We start from the raw sequence: 22,192 nt of genomic DNA, 5'->3' as shown, positions 1-22,192 counted from the left end.
GATACTGGGCAGGGTCCAGATTTTGGAGCTTGGGTGTGCAGTAGGCAGAGTGACTCTTTTCTTCCTCATCTCCAGTGAAATAACAAATGAGAAGACATCTTGAAAAGGCTGAAGTGCTTATATAAATGTCAGCATTTCTAATACCCTGGATTATCTTTGTAGTAATGAAGATAAACTGAATCTAGAATAGAACCTCTGTGACTCTGGGCTGTGTTGCTTTGCTCTGCTGGGACTCATACCAGCCTTGATAAGTAGCCATCTCAGGCATGGAATTATAGGACTCTGAGCCAGAGTTTTATATCTAGAAAACTTGGAGGAAGGAAGATCAAAGGAGAGGTAGTGAATTCTTAGATTTTAAAATCAGAGTATGTGAAGAAGGAAGACTCAGTAAGTATTATTTATTTATTATTTATTTTTTTGGCTGCGTAGGGTCTTAGTTGCAGCATGCGGGATCTTTTGTTGCGGTGCGTGGGCTTCTCTCTAGTTGTGGTGCGTGGGCTCAGTAGTTGCGGTGCACGCGGGCTTAGTTGCCCCGTGGCGTGTGGGATCTTAGTTCCCCAACCAGGAATCAAACCTGTGTCCCCTGCATTGGAAGGCGGATTCTTAACCACTGGACCACCAGGGAAGTCCCATATTATTTGTGCTTATGTCAGCAAAGCACCCAGCTCTGAGTCTTCCTAGTTAGCCGCGCTATGGCCCAGTAAATCATTCCTCTTCATAAGGACATATTAGAGCAGACAAATGCCAACCCTGGCTCGGGGACCTTATGACAGAGCAGACTCCATGCTTACTTCATGGCCATGGATTGGCCATCTCTTTAGGTTTGTGGTACAAGCGACCCACTCATTTTGTTGACACACATACACCAGATTGCCTTTTTTACTCACAGTGGAGTTTATTTCAGTAACATCTTTTTCTTATCAAATTTATTCATTGGTTTAATGATGATTTATTGAACACTTAACTATATGCTTACACTGTTGTAATCACTGGACCTATACCAGTGGACAGAAAGACAAAAACCCCTGCTCTTGTGGTTGAGTTTAAGAATGATCTTCTAAGTGGTAAAAACAGGCTAGGCCTCTCCAAAAACATAGGCAGAGTCAAAAACAGCCCTTCAAACTGGATTTCTCCGTTAGAGCCATCTTCCAGTTTGGAAGGATACAGTCAGGTAGGAAAGGGCTCAGTGGCATCTGGAGGAAAAAAGTGGGTAGTAGTCACATTGTTGTTGGGCTCTAGTTTCCTGAGTTCTCCTGATGATTTGTAGAGTGGGATCAGCATGTAGACAAGAGACAGCTTTTATAGCAACAGAGATATTTTCAAGGGAGACTGTAGCTACTGCATGGGGAAAACAGGATCCAGTGACCTTTCTGAGGAAGTTGAGTCTTCTTGTTCCAGGATACCAATGAAGCTTGGGGAATGAGATTCCCTGTAGAATAAAAGAGACAGAGTCTGGACTTGGAGCTTTGGACCTTAAGTATAGCCTAGACCAGTGTTGTCCAAAGGAACTTTATGGGATGGTAGAAATGTTCTGCACTGTCCAATAATAGCCACTAGTGAGTAGCACAGACCTAGGCTAAAGCTTTTGAGAGAGAGACTTTTGTGCAGATTTATCACGAGTGTCCTCAGATTCAGTCAACCTTAGACTAGATTCAGTCAACCTTAGACTATAAAGTGAGGAAGAGGGAAGAGAAGCGTACTATTGTTATTCTTCTCCTAGCACTTTTCCAGCCCTTTCCCTGCAACAGAGTTCCTATTACAGTCCCTGATTTCTAATTAAAAATCAGCTTTTTAAAAAGTGTCTGCTGCCTCCACTGCGCCCGTTGAGGCTGGACACCAACAGGAAGCATAGTGCCATTTACTAGTGCTGATGACGCCAGATCTTTGTGTTAACAGCTTGTACATTACGAGTAAGCTTGTGACTCATTACGGTATTAGAATTTTCCAGGACATGTTTGGCATAAGCAATTGCTAGGTACCATTTCTGCCAGTTCCCATGCACGTGCTCATAAATCACGTTAGGTGAATTAGGAATTCTCAAATTTAAGATTATTTAAAAATTTAGTTTGTTTTTACAAACCCTTTCCTAGTTAGAAAGGCCACCGACACTTTTTACTTGATTTTTTGGTTTGTTCTTCAGTAGTCACCAAAAGAAAGGCTCTTCTTTCCTTGATGTCTGTACTGTACTAAGCAGTGCCTCTGTTGCAGATGGATAATGCACAGGACCTGCTTTCCTTCGGTGGCCTTCAAGTGGTGATCAATGGGCTGAACAGCACAGAACCCCTGCTGAAGGAGTATGCTGCGTTTGTGCTGGGGGCTGCCTTTTCCAGGTGAGCAGCATGGATGGACATCCCATTGGCCAGGATCCTTTGGACCCTTCAGGTGAAGTCTAGCTTTACTCTTGGCCTGACTGGCCTGGAAGAAGGTTACATTTGAACTCATGCACATCTCTATCCACAGTTTAGTGTAATCCCATTGAAACTAGAGTAAGAATTTGATTCTGCCCTTATTCCAAGTAGATAAGAATTTTCACCCATGTTGTCACCATCTGTGACTCTTGGTTCCCCCTCATCCTATATGTATGGGCTTCTAAAATTTATTTATTTATTTATTTATTTATTTTTGGCTGTGTTGGGTCTTCGTTGCAGTGCGCGGGCTTCTCATTGTGGTGGCTTCTCTGGTTGTGGAGCACAGGCTCTAGGTGCGTGGGCTTCAGTAGTTGCGGCATGCACACTCAGTAGTTGTGGCTCACGGGCTCTAGAGCACAGGCTCAGTAGTTGTGGCGCACAGGTTTAGTTGCTCCGTGGCATGTGGGATCTTCCCGAACCAAGGATCGAACCCATGTCCCCTGCATTGGCAGGTGGATTCTCAACCCCTGCGCCACCAGGGAAGCCCTGTATGGACATTTAATACCATATTTTAGGTCACATTCTCTGTTTTATTCAAAGCTAGTTAGAAGTTAGACCAACCATAGGTAGTTGAGAGGAAGGGGAATGAACTCCAAGAGCTGATCCTTTTGGCAGTAAAGCTACTCTGGTGATGAATAAATGATGAACCTGACCAAGGAGGGCCTTTTGTGGGGAAATGTGTCTTCCCCTAGTTGCCTGGAACCAATCAACATGCAGTCAGATTATCACACTCTCTGGATTGGGAGTTGTTTAAATTTCAGTTAGCCTGGCTTATGCTAGAAGACTGATCAGGCAAGAGAAATGAGCATCTCTAAAGAGTGGATGCAGAAAGAGATTTGAGTACCTCATCATTATACTCATCCTAAAAAAGTCAAGATGTCTTCAAGCTGTAGTTGGTCCATTGGAGCTATATAGTTCCTTCTGTTTTTGAAAATCTGTTCCTAGGACCATTTGTTCCTCTACAGCAGGAACCAGTATTCTGATTCTTGCTTTAAGGGCACGTGTGGTTCCTATTAAGTGTTGCCTCACTTGCATGCAGGGATTGTGGTGATGTAGGAAAAAGGCTATTCTGAACATTCTTACCATTAGAATCTTTTTTTTTAAATTAATTTTTATTGGAATATAGTTACTTTACAATGTATTAGTTTCTACTGTACAGCAAAATGAATCAGCTATACATATATATATCCCCTCTTTTTTGGATTTCCTTCCTATTTAGGTCACCACAGAGCATTGAGTAGAGTTCCCTGTGCTATACAGTAGGTTCTCATTAGTTATCTATTTTATACATAGTATCAGTAGTGTATATATGTCAATCTCAATCTCCCAATTCCTCTCACCCCCCCTTCCCCTTTGTTATCCATATATTTGTTCTCTACAACTGTGTCTCTGTTTCTGCTTTGCAAATAAGATCATCTATACCATTTTTCTAGATTCCACATATATACGTTAATATACAATATTTGTTTTTCTCTTTCTGACTTACTTCACTCTGTATGACAGTCTCTAGGTCCATCCACATCTGCAGATGACCCAATTTTGTTCCTTTTTATGGCTGAGTAATGTTCCATTGTATATATGTACCACATCTACTTTATCCATTCCTCTGTTGATGGACAGGAATCTTTGTTTTGAAAAGATTTCCTTTGCCTTTCATCTCTGCTTATCTTTATTTAATCAGAGTATCGGTCTGATGCCCTCTCATTCTCAAAGACTTAAGCATCTTTTCTTAGTAAATTGAGGGGCAAAGCTAGGAAGGCTGGAAGAATTGTTCTGTGGGGAGAGGTTGAGGGCACTGCAGGCCTTTGTTTCCCTTATTGCTTACCTGCCTCATCTTCAACCCCTGGCTGTCCTGTGGACTCCAGGGTATATCTCCCTTGCTCTGATTTACCAGAGCCAGGCAGGGATATCACTGCCTGTGCACCTACTGGAAAGGTGAAGAATCTGTGAATTTGTCATTGGTAGCTGTGATTTCAGCCCTGGAAAAGTTAAGGTCCTTATCCTCATAAGGCTTTAGAGGCTTGAGAACTTACTGGGGCTCACTTTTTGTTTCTCACGCCATAAAATAATTGATTCAAACGTTATTAACCTCTTTCCCCCAGACTCTTTTGGGTAATCTTTTCTGTAATCCCAAGTACTTTCTTTCTACTTTGAATGTGAACAAATGATTCTATGTATACTTTGCCATTGCTTCCGGAAACACATTTCATGGGGGAACATCTTGATGTCACATCTTAGTTAAGGGGGGCTAAGTGACTTGAGAAGCATGCTTTGGGCCTGCTTAGCAAGTCATAACTCATCTGGGGTCTGTGCCAATATGTAGTGTTATTAAGACTTTCTCGTGATTGTATTAGTGTAAGACCGTGTTAACATTTATGTGGCATCACTAAAATTTAAATAGAGGTAAATATAAAATATTGCAATTTAGTGTTTTGGTGGCAAGAAAACTGCTGTATTCAAAAATGTTCTAGTCAGGATTTTGATGGCTCACTGGAGGGCAGTTACAGTGACAGCATGTTATAGTGCCAGAGCTTTTGGAAGCCAACAGCAGGCTCCTGAACATCATGAAAATGTCAGTGTTTTATGCAAAGAGGAACTTGATGCAAGGTAAAAGTATTTCTATGCAGAGAGGCAGGTTTCAGTGGTCTAGTCTGCTATTCATTATTTATTCTTGATGTCCTAAGTATTGGTTCCGAAGCTCCCTACCTGCCCTCAGCATGCAGGTGTGCATACACATAGCATGCATGTATGCATATGTGCACATACAAAGTGATTGTGTGAGTTTGTTCTTTGTCAAGAGGGCATTCAAGGGGTAGTGAGCATATTGGAATCATGGAGTCTCATGGTTTGGGGATCTTGTTTAGAAATCATTCCTTCCAGTTTTCTGCTGATGAGGAAGAATATTGCTCAGTCAGTCCAGATGTTTGTTTGGGAGGACTAGGTAGACCACTGTACCTAGAGTCAGAAAATCTAGGTTCAAGTCCAGTGTCTGTCATTTCCTGGTTGTTTGCCTATGGGCAAGGGATTTCACCTTTCTAAGCCTCACCTGTTTCATTTGTTAGCTAGAAGCAATAATAGGTTTCCTCTGCATTTCATAAGACTGAATGAATATGAAAGAACATAATATACAATAAGTCCTGTGAAAATGCTTATAAAGTACCTGTCAGTGATGTGGGGTATATCATCATGTTCATCGTGTGTCCTTTTTACTCTGAGTTTTCACTGTAAGGCAATTCTTTTTCTTTTGTTTTTACAGCGCAGACCTTTGTCTTCCTCATTTTCTCTTCTATTAGGAGCTTGCATTCTACCACATATATCTCTTGGTGTTAACCTTGCTGCTTCATGAGGGTATTTATTTGCCTACCTGGGTTAATTGCTTCATCAGGCCTCCACATACATTCTGTGGACGGGGAGATCTCTTCCGTGGTGTTAAATGTGAAGCAATTAATCCAAGATCGAGAAGAAAGAGTTGACGTAAATGTAATTGACGTGGCCACTCAGTGTTACATGGCCACTGAAATCGTTTGTTCCCTTTTTTAAATATTATTCACACTCATTATGGGTCACACACACATTCATTTTCTGCTGCCCATGTTTTTGTTGCCCATGTGCAAGGCAGGTCAGGCTCTTGCATAAGAAGATATGTAAAGATAGGGAGGAGTCTGATGCCTTTGGCATCTTCATCTTTCCTTTCTCCTTCCCTCTCCCTCCCTCCTTCCCTCTCCCTCCCTCCCTCCTTCCCTCCTTCCCTCCTTCCCTTTCTCCTTTCTTCAAGTCAGATATTTTCAGTGATCTTTCTGTGACCTGATTTCATCTCATGATGGCACCTGTGTGTGTCTGTCTACAGTCTGGCCTATGAGAAGTCTCTGGAATCCCGGGCAAGTTATTTGTGTTTCTGTGTTTGGGAAGACTCAGAAAGGCCTTGTGAATTTCAGAAGTCATGCAGCCTTCTGTAAACTGGTTTTGGTTTCACTTCTCAGCTAACTGGCTGCTTCCTTTTGTTTTCCTCTATCTCCCTATCTGTAGCCTTTACCTTTTAACTGTCAGGAGTTAAATTATCAAGAAACTGGTATGCTTATCCCAGGGATCACTGGCTTTTGCTGTTCTCATGACCCTCCCTCAGTCACTTTTGGTGTTCTCTATCCATCTTTAGTAACTCACATTCTTATATGCATATGTATGAATTATTATGCAATTCCATAGGCTTGTAAATGCTCACTGTATGCAGTCCTTTTGTTTGAACTGTCTGTAGTTTGCAGTGTGTCATGAACCTATGCCTAGTACAGAAAGGGAGGTACATGTGCTATCAGTCATAGTGTGATTATGGCCTCTTATGATGGATCCCTGGAACAGGATTACGTTCTACCCTGTCTTCGACATCTTCATTGGAACCTCCTTAGGAAATATTGAGTTACATACATCTCTTTATAAAATGAATGTTGGGGCTTCCCTGGTGGCGCAGTGGTTGAGAATCTGCCTGCCAATGCAGGGGACACGGGTTCGAGCCCTGGTCTGGGAAGATCCCACATGCCGCGGAGCAACTGGGCCCGTGAGCCACAACTGCTGAGCCTGCGCGTCTGGAGCCTGTGCTCCGCAACAAGAGAGGCCGCGATAGTGAGAGGCCCGCGCACCGCGATGAAGAGTGGCCCCCACTTGCCGCAACTAGAGAAAGCCCTCGCACAGAAACGAAGACCCAACACAGCCATAAATAAATAAATAAATAAATTAATTAATTAATTAATTTAAAAAAAAAATGAATGTTTACCCCACTGCTGACCTTCACCCTGTCACCCCATGCTTCGTTGGTTCTCTAGTTTTCTCCGTTGTACTCTTCCCACTGATATTTTACTAATTAATTTTAACCATTTGGCCAGTGTCAAATCATTGTGTCCTGTTTCCATCGGTTGGCCTCCAATTTCCAGATTTCTTTCCTGCCATCCCAGTGAATTTCAGTGCTCATCTGTATCTTCTCTGTCTTTCCTGATGGCTTTTGTGAGTTTGCTGGGGAGCATTCTTAATTCTATTGACCTTTACCTTTACTGCTGTCATCCACTAGATATCTCGAAACTTGTTTCCCTTTTTTCCCCAACATTTCATGTTCTCTGCCCACCTCCATCATGTCTTCACATTTTCATCTCTCCTCTTAAATGTGGTTTTTATCCTTGTCGTGATCTCCAACCTCTGCACACCCTCCTGTTCTCCCCTTCGCCGTCAGTGTTCCTCACTCTCTTGCCACTCTCTAGGCTCCTTCCTCTTAGCCCACAGATGTTCTCATTTACTTATCCACTGACCCCTGCCAGCCTTCCCTTCCAAACTTCTTGGAAGAGTAGACAAAAAGGGATCCAAATAAGTGCACATGAGATATCATCCCTGAAATTTTTCAATAGTATTTTTGCATTACTGACATCTCCATAACGTTTAACAATGTCGACCACTGCTTTCCTTTGGAAACTTTACTTCTTGGCTGCCATGTGATTGTAGTCCCTTGGTCTTGGATGTCTGTAATTAGTTACTCCCTCTCCTTTTCTTTTTATGACAACATCATCTTCTATCTCCTAATCATCATCTTCTGTCTCCTAATTCACCAAGATTATTATGGCCTTGTCCTTATTGTCTCTTCATTTTCTTCACCAGTGGTCCTACCTATTCCCATGGTTTCAAATTCTACCTCATTGTGGATGACTCCAATGTCTAAGTCCAGTCTTTCTCCTCAGGTCCTTTCCTCCATTTCTACCAGACTGTGTCATTGCACCTCAAACTCAAGAGGAAGAAAATGGGATTCATTTTGCCTGTCTCATAAGCTAGGTTTTTCTTCCACTTTCTCTTTTTATCTATTCTTGGCCATATGATTGTCTTCGTTACCAAAACTTGAAACTTTGGAGTGATATTTGAGTCTTCTTTCTCTCTAGTTGTTTACTTGGTCACTGAGTCCTATGGATTTTTATTTTCATGATTGTTGTCTACTAAACAAAGATTTCCCTTTTATAAATCCATTTTAAGGAACCTTGATATTGTGAGGGCAGCAACATATTTAGGGAGGGGACTCCCTCTCCCAATGCTAGGAAATGAGCCCTGAATAGTCTAAACCAAGCATGGTAATCCCATTTTCTGTGGATGTAGATTGATTTAGAGATAAGCATGTGACTCAGTTCTGACCAATGAGACACAAAGAGATGTTTGCTGGGAAAGCTTCTGGGAAAGATTTTGTTCTCTTATAAAAAGAAAGATAGTAAAGAGACCTTGTCCACTTCTTTCTGCCTTGATTACAGTTGTTGGAGCTACAGCTGGCTTAGACCAGTGAGATGAGATGCACAAGGCAACATGTTGAGGAGGATAAAAGAGGGGAAGGACAGGAGACTAGCTCCTTTATGAATAGTTTAGCTACTATACCGGTTTTGGAACCATCTACTTCCATACTTTTGTTGTGAGAGATAGTCTTTTTTAAAAAAACAGAAAACATAACAATGTTAGTCATTCTGTTACTTGTTTCTGAACATATTCATATTAATAAATTTCAAAAATTTCTCACATCTTTAAAATTCCTTTTAAATACCCTTGCTTCTAAGGAGGATGGGAGGGAGACACAAGAGGGAGGAGATATGGGGATATATGTATATGCAAGAGGGAGGAGATATGGGGATATATGTATACGTATAACTGATTCACTTAGTTATAAAGCAGAAACTAACACACCATTGTAAAGCAATTATACTCCAATAAAGATGTTAAAAAAAAAAAAACACACCTAAATACCCTTGCTTCTTCATAGCACTTATCTCAATTTGCAATTAAATATTTGTTTGATTACCTGTTACCTGTTGATAACCCCTGTTAGACAGTACAAGGAGGATAGGATTCATTTTCTATCTTAATCTTGCTGTCTCCCCAGTATATAGCACAGGACCTAGCATTGAGTGCTAGGAAATGATAATGAAACAATGAAAAAATAAAGTGATACCTAGGAAATGAAATGTTTTTCAGATAGCATATGAGGGCTGAGTGGAGAATGCTGTCTTTATTAATGACGTAATAGTGGATGGTTCAGATACCTTATATTGACCCTTTAAAAATCTAAGGCCATGGAAGCAGCACTCCCCACTCCTACCCCCCACCCCGCCCCACAGCTGAAGGCCCAGAAAATAGAAGGTTAGAGGTTGGGATGAGGTCAGATGTTTTAAATGCCAGAATTTGAATAAAAGATCACGTGCGACTCCTAGGACTAGTTCTGACCTCTTGACTCCATGACCTAATTTTTCACACTCCTCCAGTGACAGGGAGGTGCTCAAACCATTTTGTATCTCATAAATTAATTAGCATATTAACCAGGTTGGCCTGGGCAGTTGGATAGCCTTATAGCTTTTAAAGCTGCATTCAAAGTCTGGTTTCTTTTTTCAAATGGCAATTAATGACAAATGGAAAATGAGATCTAAGCCTGACCAGCTACCCTGAGTATTGAAGAAACCAAGGCTTCATTCTGAGGAGGGAAGCACCACTTTACTTAATGAACTTGTCCCTTCTGCAGTTCTTTTGAATCTGTCTCTGCAATGTTCCCCTGCCTCCTCCAGATCCTCTGTGTGGCTGCTTTCAGATTTTTTCACTATTTACTACCTCCTCTTTAATTTCTTCCCTGCATAACTCCAGCCCACAAAGTTCTTTCCTTTCAACTTTATTAGCATTTGTTGTCTGGACTCCTAAACTATCTCTTTTATACATCTAATTCTCTATGTATGCCAGTTCTTTCCTCTGTTTTCCCAATAAAATAGTTTCTTGAGAGTGGAAGCTAGTACCTGGGTCTGTGGTACCCAGAACACCTTATAGAGGGTAAGTTTCATGTAGCTGCTTAGAGCATTTCATGGTACAAACTAAATGGTCCAGCACAAAAGCTGAAATCACCAAAAATCAGTGGGAGGAATGAAGCCAGGAAGAACAGGGAAGCTCTTAATTTTTTGTTTTGTTTTATTTGTCCTCCAGTGAGTGTGTATTACATTTGTAATTAAAATGTAAACAATAGGTAACAAAGCAAAACAGAATTGGAAGACTTCTGTACCTAGCAAATGGTGGTTTACATTTCCCAAAAAGCATTTTTGGTTCAGAATACCTGAAGATGCTGGATCTGTAACATATAAACATTTCCTTAAATGCTCAGTTCAGCTGATAAGAAACTGTAGGGCCACTGCTTTGCATAACTAAAGGGGAAATAAATAACATATTCTTTTTTTTTTAAATAAATAAATTTATTTATTTATTTTTGGCTGCATTGGGTCTTCATTCCTGCGTGCGGGCTTTCTCTAGTTGCGGTGAGCTGAGGCTACTCTTTGTTGCAGTGCGCGGGCTTCTTATTGCGGTGGCTTCTCTTGTTGCGGAGCACAGGCTCTAGGCACGCGGGCTTCAGTAGTTGTGGTGCATGGGCTTAGTTGCTCTGCGGCATGTGGGATCTTCCCAGACCAGGGCACTAACCTGTGTCCCCTGCATTGGCAGGTGGATTCTTAATCACTGCCCCACCAGGGAAGTCTCAACGTATTCTTTATGTGGTAGTCCTGCAAGAAATTGAGAGACGTTCCAAAGACAAATATAATGGAAAGCACAAATTCTTAGAGATACGGAATGCTGAAAGTTATATCTGTTCTCAGGACACTTGTCGTTCCCTAGTGGCCAAGATCTCTTGATATCAACAGGCGTTAAGCTGGGGGACAGAAGACGAAAATTTCAGCCCATGAAAGGGAGAATTAGAAAAATGAAAATCTTCTTCTCGAAAGGAGGTATTAAGGCATTTTGGCTTTGAACGGAAGGTAGAAAAATTTCCAAGAAAATTCTTCACCCTTGAGTGCATTTGGGCTGGAAATCATACTCTTTTTGTGGCCTAAAAATCTCTAAGCTGAGAATTTAGTCTGAAATAGTCTCGGTAAATAATAAACTGGAAAAAATGTTTGCAACTTATATTACAGATATAACATTAATATTCCGATATATATAAAGAGCACCTAAAAATAGAGAGTAAGCACATTAATAACCCTATAGAAAAAATGGGATAGACACACACAGTTTGCAGAATAAAAGAAATGTAGATGGCTTAACCATATGAAAAAATGCTCAACCTCACTCATAAGAAGAGAAAGACCAATTAAAACTACACTGAGATACTGTTTTTCACCTATCAGGATAGTAGAAGTCCAAAAGTCGATAGCATATTCTGTTTATGAAGCTGTGGGGAAATAGGCTCTTATACACTGGTGGGAGAACTTTAAAATGGTACAACCCTTACAGAAGGAAATTTGGCAATATCTAACAAAATTGCACACATATATTTACCATTTGAAATATTATTCCTACTTCTAGAATTCTACCTCTATAATACACTGGTAAAGATATGAAAAAACATATGTAAGCTCAAGGTTATTCATTATAGCACTATTTGTAATAGCAAAGATGGGAATCAGCCCAAACGTCCATCAGCAGGGAATTGATTGAATAAATTACATAATTTATTCCATGGAGTGCTATAGAGTTATAGAAAAGATTTAAGAATGGTTTTGTATAATACAGAATATTTCTCTTGTGATATTTTCCAGGTTATTTTGTTAAATGAAAAAAAAAAGGTAGAGAAAATTATGAAAAACTGCTATTAAGCATGTGCATGTGCTTATATTTTTAAAAAATGAAGGATAAATGCTATAGGGAGATAGACTTTGTGATCATGCAGATATTTTATGTAATTTAAAAACTCAAAATAATTACAAAGAATATTTTTCATAAAAATTGAGAACAAGATGAAACAATTGAATCTAGCTGTCTATAGAATTGGTGGGATAATCACACAGGGAGGAACTCTTTTATGTGATTTTACAATCCAGTAATTTGACTATACATCCCAATTTGGATGTATTGTAAAGACGAAAAATCTGTAAAACTTTTCAGAAATCTTATTGTTGATGGAAATGTTGGTGTTGTTATTCTCAGACTATTATGTGTATTGCGGGATAAAGCAGATGAATAATTATGCTGGTTTCTCTGAGAACCAGGCTTTTCAACGTGACAGAAGGGAGATACTGATGTAAAATTGAATATTGGGTAAAATCCCTCTTAGTCCTGATTTTGGATTGAAAGTATTAGTATGATTTCATGATGAATTTTGTCTTAAAAAATGTATTTTTTTAGCTCTGTCCACTGAAAGGATCTAGAAAAAAAGATGAACCTGATAACAGTGATCAACTGTGACTCCTAGATTGTATTTTCTAAATAACATTTCCCTCTAAAATAGCATTTTCCTCTAAAAGGAACTGTGATTTCTTAAAGAAATAGCTCATTTCAAATCTGGAGTAAAACATTTGCAAAATGACCCTGGATATCTTGTCATAATCAAAAGCAAGGACGTTCTCAAAGACTACTTGGGTCTTGTGTAAAGGACTCAGGGTTCAATGTGAAAAGCTTCCCATTGACCATAGATGGGGCTCTTGGAGTTTCAAGAAGGATAATAACTGCAATGAATTGAAGCAAATCAAATATGTTTAAATCCCCAAGTTTAAGTCCCCATCATGATACTTAAAAGAACAAATTAAACTTCACTGGTCATTTTTGAAGAGTGCTGGGTAGCAACCAATTCATAATCAAAAATAACAAATAAATAGAAACAATAAAGCATTTTCTGTTTATCTTGCCTTTCCAATATGAACTGAATCTCTGTGTACTCAACTAGTTGAGGGCAAGTTTATCTTTATAGAGAAACTCTAGCTGAAAAAGGAAGAGTGATGCAGTTAAAATATTACCTTTCTGTAATCTTTAATGAATTAATGGATCTTGGCAATGATCAATGATCATCAATGGCTGCAAAAGAAAGGCAATCAAACATTATCTGCATTGTTGTGGATGATGTGGTGTACATCCAGTTATCCCTTTAGGACCAAAGCATTTATTCCCCCAGGTCTGGGAGTGTTGGCTACTCAAGGCTCATGATTCAGTTCCTCCAAGAATTAATCCAGAAGGGAGCTGCCTTGCTCAAGGTTATGCCCCCTTCCTGGGGGTAGCCTGCTTCCAAATGACACAGAGTAGGGGTTCAAAGTGCTTCCACCCTTACCTCAAAGGAAACAACTCTGAAAGACCATCCTAGCTCCAGAGCTCCCTGTGGGATCAGTTGAGCCTTCTGTTGCAATTGCCATCACAGCTCAGCTTCTCCCATGACCTAATCCTGCTTCCCTCATCCCTCAGAGGTATTGTACCCAAGAATAGTCCCTAGTAAACCTCTTGCCCACAAATCTTATGAGTTGGTTTATTAGGGAACCTGACTCTGACATGCCTCCTGATAGAAGTAGACACCACTGCCCATGAAGTTGTCTTGATAGGAAATCAAATCTGAATCTGATTGAGATCCAACTTCCAATTTAAAGGAAATTCTGGGGACAGCAGATATGTTAAATGATATAATGGATATGTAATCAGCAAAGTTCAGAATGTTGGAAACTGTAGAACTACTGGATTTTTCAACAATAAATTATAAGAAAAAGATGGAGGGAATGAAACCAGTAAATTAAAAGATACCTAAGATAAATATCAACCAGTTACACTGTATTTAGAGCCTGACCAAATCAACAATGTTAAAAAAATTTGTGAGATAATTGGGGCCATTTAAATAATTACTTGGTATTTGATAATATTAAGGAGTTTCTGTTAGACATTTTTAATGTGAAATGGTATTGTGGTTGTGTTTTTTAAAAAGAGAGTCATTTTAGAGAAACATAATCATTTATGGGTAAGATGATAGTATGTCTGAGTTTTGCTTTATGCTTATCTGGAGGAAGTGGGGAAGCGGGTGGGTGGGGCTATAGATGAAACAAGACTGGTCATGACTTCATAATTTTTAAAGCTGAGTGACAGATCCATGAAGGATTATTATACCATTCTCTGTACTTTTGTCTATAGATGAAAATTTCTGTAAGAAAAAGTTTTTTTTTTTTTAAGGTAGTTCCAAATTGGCAGAATTTCCAGGTTACTGGTAGAAACAAATATAAACCCTTTTTGGAGGCACCCACCCATCAGCAGACAAACAGATTAAAGTTTTACTGAGCTCTGCCTGCCAGAGCAAAAGCCAGCTCTACCCACCACCAGTCCCTCCCTCCCATGCACAAGCCTCTTAGATAGCCTCATCCACCAGAGGGCAGACAGCAGAAGCAAGAAGAACTACAATCCTGCAGCCTGTGGAACGAAAACCACATTCACAGAAAGATAGACAAAATGAAAAGGCAGAGGACTATGTAACAGATGAAGGAACAAGATAAAACCCCAGAAAAACAAGTAAATGAAGTGGAGATAGGCAACCTTCCAGAAAAAGAATTCAGAATAATGATAGTGAAGATGATCCAGGACCTCAGAAAAAGAATGGAGGCAAAGATTGAGAAGATGCAAGAAATGTTTAACAAAGACCTAGAAGAATTAAAGAACAAACACTAGAAGAATTAAAGAACAAACAAATAGAGATGAACAATACAATAACTGAAATGAAAAATACACCAGAAGGAATCAATAGCAGAATAACTAGGGCAGAAGAACGGATAAGTGACCTGGAAGACAGAAGGGTAGAATTCACTACTGCAGAACAGAATAAAGAAAAAAGAATAAAAAGAAAAGAAGACAGACTAAGAGACCTCTGGGACAACATTAAATGCACCAACATTCGCATTATAGGGGTCCCAGAAGGAGAAGAGAGAGAGAAAGGACCTGAGAAAATATTTGAAGAGATTATAGTCGAAAACTTCCCTAACATGGGAAAGGAAATAGCCACCCAAGTCCAGGAAGCACAGAGAGTCCCAGGCAGGATAAACCCAAGGAGAAACACACCGAGACACATAGTAATCAAATGGACAAAAATTAAAGACAAAGAAAAGTCATTAAAAGCAACAAGGGAAAAACAACAGATAACATACAAGGGAACTCCCATAAGGTTAACAGCTGATTTCTCAGCAGAAACTCTACAAGCCAGAAGGGAGTGGCAGGATATACTTAAAGAGATGAAGGAGAAAAACCTACAACCAAGATTACTCTACCCAGCCAGGATCTCATTCAGATTTGATGGTGAAATTAAAACCTTTACAGACAAGCAAAAGCTGAGAGAGTTCAGCACCACCAAACCAGCTTTACAACAAATGCTAAAGGAACTTCTCTAGGCAAGAAACACAAGAGAAGGAAAACACCTACAAAAACAAACCCAAAATATTTAAGAAAATGGGAATAGGAACATACATATCGATAATTACCTTAAATGTAAATGGATTAAATGCTCCCACCAAAAGACACAGACAGGCTGAATGGATACAGAAACAAGACCCATATATATGCTGTCTACAAGAGACCCACTTCAGACCTAGGGACACATACAGACTGAAAGTAGGGGATGGAAAAAGATATTCCATGCAAATGGAAATCAAAAGAAAGCTGGAGTAGCAATACTCATATCAGATAAAATAGGCTTTAAAATAAAGAATGTTACAAGAGACAAAGAAGGACACTACATAATGATCAGGGATCAATCCAAGAAGAAGATATAACAATTATAAATATATATGCACCCAACATAGGAGCACCTCAATACATAAGGCAACTGCTAACAGCTGTAAAAGAGGGAATCAACAGTAACACAGTAATAGTGGGGGACTTTAACACCTCACTTACACCAATGGACATGTCATCCAGACAGAAAATTAATAAGGAAACACAAGCTTTAAATGACACAGTAGACCAGGTAGATTTAATTGATATTTATAGGACATTCCCTTCGAAAACAGCAGATTACACTTTCTTCTCAAGTTCATACGGAACATTCTCCAGGGAGAGATCACATCTTGGGTCACAAATCAAGCCTTGGTAAATTTAAGAAAACTGAAATCATATCAAGCATCTTTTTGGACCACAATGCTAGGAGATTAGAAATAAATTACAGGGAAAAAACATAAAAAACAAACACATGGAGGCCAAGCAATACGTTACTAAATAACCAAGAGATCACTGAAGAAATCAAAGAGGAAATCAAAAAATACCTAGAGACAAATTACAACAAAAACAAGATGATCCAAAACCTATTCGATGCAGCAAAAGCAGTTCTAAGAGGGAAGTTTATAGCAATACAATCCTACCTCAAGAAACAAGAAAAATCTCAAATAATCTAACCTTACGCCTAAAGGAACTAGAGAAAGAAGGACAAACAAAACCCAAATTTAGTAGAAGGAAAGAAATCATAAGGATCAGAGCAGAAATAAATGAAATAGAAACAAAGAAAACAATAGCAAAGATCAATAAAACTAAAAGCTGGTTCTTTTTTTTTTTTTTTTTTAAAAAGCTGGTTCTTTGAGAAGATAAACAAAATTGATAAACCACTAGCCAGACTCATCAAGAAAAAGAGGGAGAGGACTCAAATCAATAAAATTAGAAATGAAAAAGGAGAAGTTACAACAGACACCGCAGAAATACAAAGCATCTTAAGAGACTACTACAAGCAACTCTGTGCCAATAAAATGGACAAATTCTTAGAAAGGTATAACCTTCCAAGACTGAACCAGGAAGAAATAGAAAATATGAACAGACCAATCACAAGCACTGAAATTGAAACTGTGATTAAAAATCTTCCAACAAACAAAAGTCCAGCACCAGATGGCTTCACAGGTGAATTCTATCAGACATTTAGAGAAGAGCTAACACCCATCCTTCTCAAACTCTTCCAAAAAATTGCAGAGGAAGGAACACTCCCAAACGCATTTTATGAGGCCACCATCACCCTGATACCAAAACCAGACAAAGATACTACAAAAAAAGAAAATTACAGACCAATATCACTGATGAATATAGATGCAAAAATCCTCAACAAAATACTAGCAAACAGAATCCAACAACACATTAAAAGGATCATACACCATGATCAAGTGGGATTTATCCCAGGGATGCAAGGATTCTTCAATATATGCAAATCAATCAACATGATACACCATGTTAACAAATTGAAGAATAAAAACCATATGATCATCTCAATAGAAGCAGAAAAAGCTTTTGACAAAATTCAACACCCATTTATGATAAAAACTCTCCAGAAAGTGGGCATAGAAGGAACCTACCTCAACATAATAAAGGCCATATATGACAAACCCACAGCAAACATCATTCTCAATGGTGAAAAACTGAAAGCATTTCCTCTAAGATCAGGAACGAGACAAAGATGTCCCCACTCGCCACTATTATTCAACATAGTTTTGGAAGTCCTACCATTGGCAATCAAAGAAGAAAAATAAAAGGAATCCAGATTGGAAAAGAAGAAGTAAAACTGTCACTGTTTGCAGATGACATGATACTATACATAGAGAATCCTAAAGATGCCCCCAGAAAACTACTAGAGCTAATCAGTGAGTTTGGTAAAGTTGCAGGATATATGATTTTCTACTCTACATAGAGAATCTTAAAGATTCCACCAAAAAACTACCAGAACTAATCAATGAATTTGGTAAGGTTGCAGTATACAAAATTAATGCACAGAAATCTCTGGCATTCCTATACACTAACAACGAAAGATCAGAAAGAGAAATTAAGAAAACAATCCCATTCACCATTGCAACAAAAAGAATAAAATACCTAGAAATGAACCTACCTAAGGAGGTAAAAGACCTGTACTCAGAAAACTATAAGACACTGATGAAGGAAATCAAAGATGACACAAACAGATGGAGAGCTATACCATGTTCTTGGATTGGAAGAATCAATATTGTGAAAATGACTATACTACCCAAAGCAATCTACAGATTCAGTGCAATCCCTATCAAATTACCGATGGCCTTTTTTACAGAACTAGAACAAAAAGTCTTAAAATTTGTATGGAGACACAAAAGACCCCGAATAGCCAAAGCAATCTTGAGGGAAAAATACGGAGTTGGAGGAATCAGACTCCCTGACTTCAGGCTATAGTACAAAGCTACAGTAATCAAGACAATATGGTACTGGCACAAAAAACAGAAATATAGATCAACGGAACAGGATAGAAAGCCAGAGATAAACCCACGCATCTATGGTCAACTAATCTATGACAAAGGAGGCAAGGTTATACAATGGAGAAAAGACAGTCTCTTCAATAAGTGGTGCTGGGAAAGCTGGACAGCTACATGTAAAAGAATGAAATTAGAACACTCCCTAACACCATACACAAAAATAAACTCTAAATGGATTAAAGACCTAAATGTAAGACACTATAAAACTCTTAGAGGAAAACGTAGGAAGAACACTCTTTGACATAAATCACAGCAAGAGCTTTTTTGACCCACCTCCTAGCGTAATGGAAATTAAAGAAAAATAAACAAATGAGACCTAATGAAACTTAAAAGCTTTTGCACAGCAAAGGGAACTATAAACAAGGCGAAAAGACAACCCTCAGAATGGGAGAAATATTTGCAAACGAATCAACAGACAAAGGATTAGTCTCCAAAATATATAAACAGCTCATACAGCTCAATATTAAAAAAACAAACAACCCAATTAAAAAATGGGCAGTAGACCTAAATAGACATTTCTCCAAAGAAGACATACAGATGGCCAAGAAGCACATGAAAAGCTGCTCAACATCACTAATAATTAGAGAAATGCAAATCAAAACTACAATGAGGTATCACCTCACACCAGTTAGAATGGGCATCATCAGAAAATCAACAAACAACAAATGCTGGAGAGGGTGTGGAGAAAAGGAAACCCTCTTGCGCTGTTGGTGGGAATGTAAATTGATACAGCCACTGTGGAGAACAGTATGGATGTTCCTTAAAAAACTAAAAATAGGATTAATATATGACCCAGCAATCCCACTACTCGGCGTATACCCAGAGAAAACCATAATTCAAAAAGACACATACATCCCAATGTTTATTGCAGCACTATTTACAATAGCCAGGTCATGGAAGCAACCTAAATGCCCATTGACACATGAACGGATAAAGAAGATGTGGTACATATATACAATGGAATATTACTCAGCCATAAAAAGGAATGAAATTGGGTCATTTGTAGAGATGTGGATGGACCTAGAGACTGTCATACAGAGAGAAGTAAGTCAGAAAGAGAAAAACAAATATTGGATATTAACACATATATGTGGAACCAGAAAAATGGTACAGACGAACCAATTTACAAGGCAGAAATAGAGACACAGATGTAGAGAACAACTGTATGGACACCAAAGGGGGAAAGTGGTGGGGGGTGATGGTGGTGGGATGAATTGGGAGATTGGGATCGACATATATACACTAATATGTATAAAATAGATAACTAATAAGAACTTGCTGTATAAAAATAAATTAAAAAATAGGGAGGTTATCTTGGATTATTCAGGTGGGCTCAATGTAAGCACAAGAGTGTTTGAAAGTGGAAGAGGGAGGGAGACAAAAGGAAAAAAAAGATAATTGCAGTTAGGAATTCAGTAGATAAGGTAAATAACTAGTCAGACACAGCTGAAGAGTAATTAAGTGAACTGGAGTATAGACTTGAAGAAATTACCCAAAGTGCAGCATGAAGAGACAGAAATGAAAAAATTAAAAAGTGGTAAAGAGACATGGGGACTAGAATGAAAAGGCCTAATGTTAGTTCCAGAAGGATAAACAGAATGTGGGAGAAGCTATATCTTAAGAGGTTTGGCTAATACTTTTCCAAAATTGATGAAAGGCATGTATTCTGATTCAGGAATATCTGACTGCATCCCAAGCAGAATGATTAAGAAAATATACATTTCTAACAACATAGCAAAACTATAGAAAACTGGAGTTATGAAAACAGCTAGAGAAATGACAGATGAGCTACAAAGTAGTAGGAGTGGTGCTTGGCAAAAAGAGGGAAAACAGTTGTGCCCTGAGTACTCTTAGCCTAGTTGCTTGGCCTGAGAACTATGCTCTGATGCCATTTTCATCAATTCTAGACAGTAATTGCCATCACAGTTCCATTGTCTGTGACATTTCTTTCTTGGTCCCATTAGACATCTGGATTTAAGGAAGAATCCGCCATGCTCCCTAAAGTTGAAAGTATTTCAAGTCTGCCAGATTTCTCATTAAGTGCCTGTTCATGGCCCGAGGTTACTGGAAAGAAAGTAATTTATCTCTTTGAGAAAAAAGAAGAGTGGAACTACAGAGTCTGAAGAGGAGGCAGTCAGCTTGGGCTTTTCTAAATATCGCATTCCTACTTTCTTCTTAACTCCTACCAACCTCAGTTTCTCTCTTTCTCTGTTTTTATCTTTTTAAGTGTTACTGGTTTTATAGAGCATATACTTGATTGTCATGAAACATTTAAAAGGTATAGGAGAGACTGATTTCGGCTCGACAGTAGGAGCTTTGCTGACCCACTCCCACCAGTGAGACTGGTGAAAATTATTTTTAAAAATAATAAAAAATAAAACCTCTGGAAATGGTCCTAAGGGTAAACAGCAAATAAAGAAACCTCTACTCACTGAAATCTACAAAATTTTGGTAAGAAAGGCAAGAGTCTTTGTCATTTGAACCAAGACAGCTTTTTCCCTCCCCACTTCCAGCTCAGTGAGGTAGAGATTCTACTCCAAACTGCTGCAGCCAGGAATGCGGGACTTCCTCTACCCCCAGCTCCCAGTTGGAGGGCTTCTTTCCTGGGAAGAGCAGAAATGTATCATTTCTCATCCTCCCCTGAGCTACCTGTAGCTAAAGCTAAGTTGTGATTGAGCGCATTCCAGAGTGGGTGTTCCCTTTTTCTGTCCAATCTCCACTTGTGCAATGAAGGCGCTGCCTTCGGTGTGGAGCACTGAGAATCCTGGGACCCCATTCATCTTTTCCCTGGCTCATGAGGTGGTCGTTTTATGCTGGGAAGGCAAGTTGACAGGACCTCCACTGCTGGCTTCTGTACTCCAATGCACTGAGCACTCAACTCCTGGATTAGGAGTGTCACTCAGAAGCTTGTCATTGTTCTGACTTCCAGCTCCAGAGCCCTGGCTCAAATTTTGCCTGGGGGGAAGTGAGGCCATAAAACAGATTTCTCCTCATCTCCTCCCAATGGAACTGACTTCATTTGCAACAGAGTGTGCAGAAGTTCAAACCTAAGGATACTGCAGCACTATTTACAATAGCCAAGACATGGAAACAACCTAAATGTCCATCGACAGATGAATGGATAAAGAAGATGTGGCACATATATGCAATGGAATAATACTCAGCCATAAAAAGGAACGAAATTGAGTTATTTGTAATGGGGTGGATGGACCTTGAGTCTGTCATACAGAGTGAAGTAAGTCAGAAAGAGAAAAACAAATACCGTATGCTAACACATATATATGGAACCTAAAAAAACGGTACTGATGAACCTAGTGGCAGGGCAGGAATAAAGACACAGACATAGAGAATGGACTTGAGGACATGGGGGGAAGGGGAAGCTGGGACGCAGTGAGAGAGTAGCATTGACATATATACACTACCAAATGTAAAATGGATGGCTAGTGGGAAGGTGCTGCATAGCACAGGGAGATCAGCTCGATGCTTTGTGACGACCTAGAGGGATGGGATAGGGAGGGGATATGGGGATATATGTATACGTATAGCTGATTCACTTCTTGTACAGCAGGAACTAACGCAACATTGTAAAGCAAAGTATTTATTGTAAATACTCCAATAAAGATATTTAAAAAAAAAAAGAAAGAACAGTGGAGGTTGTGTTAAAAGGCAGCTGGGAGGAGATTGATGGATTTTACAAAGAGGCACCAGCTAGATTGTACACCAGCTACTTTGCAGGAAGGAACCAGGGAGTAAGATAGTTGGGAGGAACCC

General features: G+C 39.3%; 1 protein-coding gene across 6 annotated transcripts in view; it reads left to right on the top strand.

Annotated features, from left to right (window-relative positions):
- SIL1 (SIL1 nucleotide exchange factor) overlaps positions 1-22,192 on the top strand; it is a 306,671-nt gene that overhangs the window by 233,032 nt on the left and 51,447 nt on the right. For all 6 annotated transcript variants that reach the window (XM_061189660.1, XM_061189659.1, XM_061189656.1 and 3 more), the window contains one exon: positions 2,209-2,330. In XM_061189660.1, coding sequence (XP_061045643.1) covers positions 2,209-2,330 — 122 coding nt within the window. The remainder of the gene's footprint in view (positions 1-2,208; positions 2,331-22,192) is intronic.

Source organism: Eubalaena glacialis, chromosome 4 (assembly GCF_028564815.1).
Source record: "Eubalaena glacialis isolate mEubGla1 chromosome 4, mEubGla1.1.hap2.+ XY, whole genome shotgun sequence".
Lineage (NCBI taxonomy): Eukaryota > Metazoa > Chordata > Mammalia > Artiodactyla > Balaenidae > Eubalaena > Eubalaena glacialis.
Note: the sequence above shows the minus strand (reverse complement) of the source record. Positions and strands in the feature narration are given on the sequence as shown.